Source organism: Tupaia chinensis, unplaced genomic scaffold (assembly GCF_000334495.1).
Source record: "Tupaia chinensis unplaced genomic scaffold, TupChi_1.0 Scaffold149184_1, whole genome shotgun sequence".
Taxonomy (NCBI): Eukaryota; Metazoa; Chordata; class Mammalia; order Scandentia; family Tupaiidae; genus Tupaia; species Tupaia belangeri.
Window position 1 is genome coordinate 1,636,528 of NW_006209032.1, and position 4,248 is coordinate 1,640,775.

The window sequence follows — 4,248 nt, forward strand, 5'->3', positions numbered from 1 at the left end:
GAGTCCCACCAACATCAGCCGAGCGGAGAGGAGGGAGGTGAGGGCGCGTTGGCAGGGCCCCAAGGTGCTCTGGGCGTGCTGGAGCTTGGGTTTTGGGGTCAGGTCCGCTGGCACCACAGCCCAGCACAGGTCCCTCTGGGGCCTCGATTTCTCCTGTCACTGACCCAGACCAAGGGCTGTCAGTGAAGGTGTGGGACCAGCGGCTGGCGCCTACCCTCGTTGGGTGCCCTGGAAACAGCCCTGTCTGCTGCCCGAAGGCCCTGACGGTTCCCTGGGCTCTCGCGGCAGGTTTTCCTCTCTGTGCCAGACCTGCCACCCCTGCGGCCAGGGGAGCTGTACTCCTGCCACTTTGGGGAGTATCGGAGTCCTGCGCTGCTGACTGGTTCCGGTGTGGTGTGCTCCTCCCCAGACCCCAGGGAGGCTCCGGTGGTGCAAAGAGGAGCTGGTGGGTGAGAGAAGGGGCCAGGCCAGGGCCTGGGAGCCCGCTCTGCTTGCGTCTTCCTCTGGGTGTGGCCGGAGTGAGGAGCGAGTCCAGGCAGAGCCCCTCACTGGTCCCCACGCCCACCAGGCTCCACTCGGTGCCCCGGGACTGCCTTCCTCCCCCCGCTAGCCCTCCCCTGCACAGCCGGCTGGGCGCCCTCGCAGTCCTGGCCCTGCCCTCCCCTCCGCAGACCACGTCGCGGTGAGCGTGGAGCTCCGGTTTGGTGCCGTGGTGATCGCCACCGCCTCCCTGTCCTTCTACGACTGCGTGGCCGTCGCTGAGCTCCGCCCGTCCGCGCAGTGAGTCCCTCTCCCTGTCCCCGGCCCTGGGCTGCCCACGCCGCCCCTCCATGGCCGTCCTCTGTGTAGGTGCCAGGCCTGTGTGAGCAGCCGCTGGGGATGTAACTGGTGTGTCTGGCAGCACGTGTGCACACACAAGGCCTCCTGTGACGCCGGGCCCATGGTGGCCAGCCTGCAGGTGAGCGTGACTCCGGGCCAGGCCACACGGGTCGGGTTCCCGGCATGACGGCCGCCTGCCCACGTGAGGCCATCCGGGGCCGCCGGGGGACGGGCTCGCTGGCTGTAGGTGGCTGCCGACGCGTCCCACCTGTTGGGAGAGGACCCTGGCCCAGAAGCAGGGGAGGTCTGGCCCGCATGGCCCGCAGCGCAGATGCCCCGAGCCTGCCCGCTCCTCTCGCCTGGGGAGAATTAACAGGCTGTTTTTGTCTCTCCTTCCCTTGCCTCCCCCCAACGTGCCCTCTGCCTGCTGCTCCTGCTCCCGCGCCTGCCCGCTGAGTGGCCCTTCCTGTCTGTCTCTGCTTCCCCTCCAGAGCTCGCGTCTCTCCCCAGCCCCTCCTGCCAGAGACGTGCCCACCCAATCCCCACCCACAGCCCCCAGGGCCATGGTCACCCCAGCTCCAGACACCCTCCCCGTGGAGTCCGGGGGTCCCTCCACAGCTGTAGCCCCTGACGTTCCACCTGGGACCAGTCCTACCCCACTCAGCCCCGGGGGACCGTGGGCAGGTCCCAGCCCCGTCCCTCCTCCCATCCCTACAGAGTCCCCTCTCCATGAGGAGCCCCTGCCTCCTGGCCCCCCAAACAGGCCTAGCACTGCTGTCCCTGTCACTCCTGACTCTGGACCCACGGCCCCTCCTGAGGACCTCTCGGCCGCTCACCCCTCGCCTTCAGAGGCCGCAGCAGTGCCGCCCGCAGCCCCTAGCCCTGAGGTCCTGCCCTCGGAGGTGGCCCTGGCCCAGCCCCCTGGCACTGCTCCTGCCACCACTTTCCCAGGGGCCGCCGGCTCCACGAAGCCTGCTCTGGACTGGCTCATGAGAGAAGGCGGCGAGCTGCCCGAGGCGGACGAGTGGACCGGGGGTGACGCGCCCGCCCTCTCCGCTTCCACCCTCCTCTCAGGTGATGGAGACTCCACGGAGCACGAGGGCCCGCCCGCCCCCCTCATCCTGTCCAGCCTCGACTACCAGTACGACAGCCCCGGGCTCTGGGAGCTGGTGAGGCCCAGCCCGGGAAGGAGCCTGGGGAGGGAGATGGGGAGACGCGGCCTGGCCTGGGCGGGGCGGGCGCCGCAGACTGCCCTGCCCGTGGTGCCGCAGGAGGAGGTGACCTGGGGGCCCAGCTCCTGCCCCTGCGTGGAGAGCGTTCAGGGCCCCGCACTGCTGCCGGTCCACGTGGAGCGCGGCGTCCGGCTGCTGGGCCGGAACCTGCGCCTCTTCCAGGTGAGCGATCCCGGCGTGGCCTCCTCAGCCGTGGGCAGGCGCCATGCAAGCCTGGCAAGCCCTTGGGGGGTGGCCAGGGTGTGACCCAGGCCTCAGCCCCAAGCCTGAGGCTGTACTGGGAGATATTCCAGAAGCTGCCCTGGCCGTGTCCTCTATCCCCAGGACAGCCCGGGGGACAGCGAGTGTGTGTTGGAGCTAGAGGGTCTTGAGGTGGCAGTTGAGGCCCGGGTCGAGTGTGAGCCACCTCCCGACACCCAGTGCCAGATCACATGCCAGCAGCACCAGGTAAGGACCAGTAGGTGGGATGCGCTGCCGTAGGCTGGTTCCCGACCTCTGTGGGCTCTGACCCTGAGGCCTGGAGGGACTCCCTGTGGGGGGTCCCTGCAGCCCAGCTCTGAGCACTTGCCTGAGACCCCGTTGGGTCCCCGGGCTCTAGTTCTGCCTCTCACCTCCAGCCCAGTAGCCCCAGCTCCCATAACTGGCCGTTCTGGAACTTTCTCTGGCCACCTCCCCCAGGGCACCATGGCTGTCCTCCCCAGGCTCTGACCTCACTCCCATCTCCCCAGTTTAGCTACGAGGTCCTGCAGCCAGAACTGCGGGCAGGGCTGTTCCTGCGGCGTGCCGGCCAGCTGCGCGTGGACAGTGCCGACGGGCTACACGGTGAGCCGGCGGGCGCTGAGGGCCGGGTCAGGGCTCAGGGCCTGGCCCTCACACGTCGCTGCCACCCACAGTGGTCCTGTACGACTGCTCCGTGGGACACGGGGACTGCAGCCGCTGCCAGACCGCCGCGCCCCAGTATGGCTGTGTGTGGTGCGAGGGGGAGCGGGCACGCTGCGTGGCCCGGGAGGCCTGTGGCAAGGCGGAGGCCGTGGCCGCCCAGTGCCCTGCGCCCCTTATCCACTCGGTGTGTAGAACCACTGCGGCGTCCCTTCCTCATCGCCCTCGGAGGGAGGGCGCGGTCCCGTGGGCACGGGCCCCGGGGACGGCCGAGGCTGCCTCACCAGGCCTCAGGGCTGGGTGGGTGGAGTGAGCAGTCCTTGTCCTGGAACAGGTGGAGCCAGTGACTGGGCCTGTGGACGGAGGTACCCGTGTCACCATCAGGGGCTCGAACCTGGGCCAGCGTGTGCAGGACGTGCTGCACACAGTCAGGGTGGCTGGGGTGCCCTGTGCAGTGGACACCCAGCAGTACGAGGTCTCCAGCAGGTGAGCTAGCTACCCAGCGGAGCTCTGCAGCCCTCTTCCCTGCATGCTGCCACCCTGTGCTGGGGTCACCACAGCCCCAGATCTCCCTCGGCCTTCTGCACAGGCCTGCTGGGGACGGGCAGTCACTGCAGAGCCGACCAGTGGCTCTGCTTACCTCTGCCCAGGCAGCTGTGCTCGGGGTCTGGCCTTCTCTTCAGCTGACCTTTATGAACCCCCGCTGGGTGCCAGCCGCTGGGGAGGACCCCTGCAGCCTGCCTGGAGCTCATGCTTCCCCAGGTTCTGGGTCATGGGAACCTGGCAGATGGTTGCAGAGTCCCAGAGGTGCACACAGGACAGTCACAAGGAGGTGTCCACAGCAGCAGGACCCAGACCTGGCTGCACATCAGGGCAAACCCTGTCCCTGAGCACAAAATGCATGTTCTATTTTTTTTAAAGCTCATTTGTTCTAAACAAACAAACAAAAAGGGACCAGCAGATGGCCATAATGGTTATATCGCTGGACTCCCACATAGTCGGCCATGGTTCGAATCCCAACCCTGGCAGCTTAAAACACACTGGTCACATGTGCGTGCGTGCCCAAAATCCCGAGAGAATGGAGGAGAAGGGATTGCAGTGCGGCCATAACCCCTCACCCCCAGGGGTGGGGGTGATTTTTTTTTTTTTGGTCTCTCTGGCAAACGCACATACCCTATAGCAAAAATCTCTCTCAAAAAAAAGTAAATTAGGGGGAACCAGCAGTTAGTGTAATGGCTATGTCGCTGGACTCCCACATAGTCGACTGCGGTTCGTGTCCTGGACCCGGTGGCTTAAAACTCACGCCGGGCGCGTGTGC

The 4,248-nt window shown here is 66.8% G+C and overlaps 1 protein-coding gene across 1 annotated transcript in view; it reads left to right on the plus strand.

Moving 5' to 3' along the window:
* The window catches only part of PLXNB1 (plexin B1), a gene marked incomplete in the record, with an annotated part of 39,138 nt that overhangs the window by 18,107 nt on the left and 16,783 nt on the right, over nucleotides 1–4,248 (plus strand). Inside the window, 10 exon segments of the mRNA XM_027769315.1 lie at nucleotides 1–37; nucleotides 289–445; nucleotides 672–780; nucleotides 850–958; nucleotides 1,311–1,988; nucleotides 2,091–2,213; nucleotides 2,376–2,498; nucleotides 2,780–2,873; nucleotides 2,945–3,117; nucleotides 3,265–3,416. Of these exon segments, the coding sequence (XP_027625116.1) occupies nucleotides 1–37; nucleotides 289–445; nucleotides 672–780; nucleotides 850–958; nucleotides 1,311–1,988; nucleotides 2,091–2,213; nucleotides 2,376–2,498; nucleotides 2,780–2,873; nucleotides 2,945–3,117; nucleotides 3,265–3,416 (1,755 nt within the window).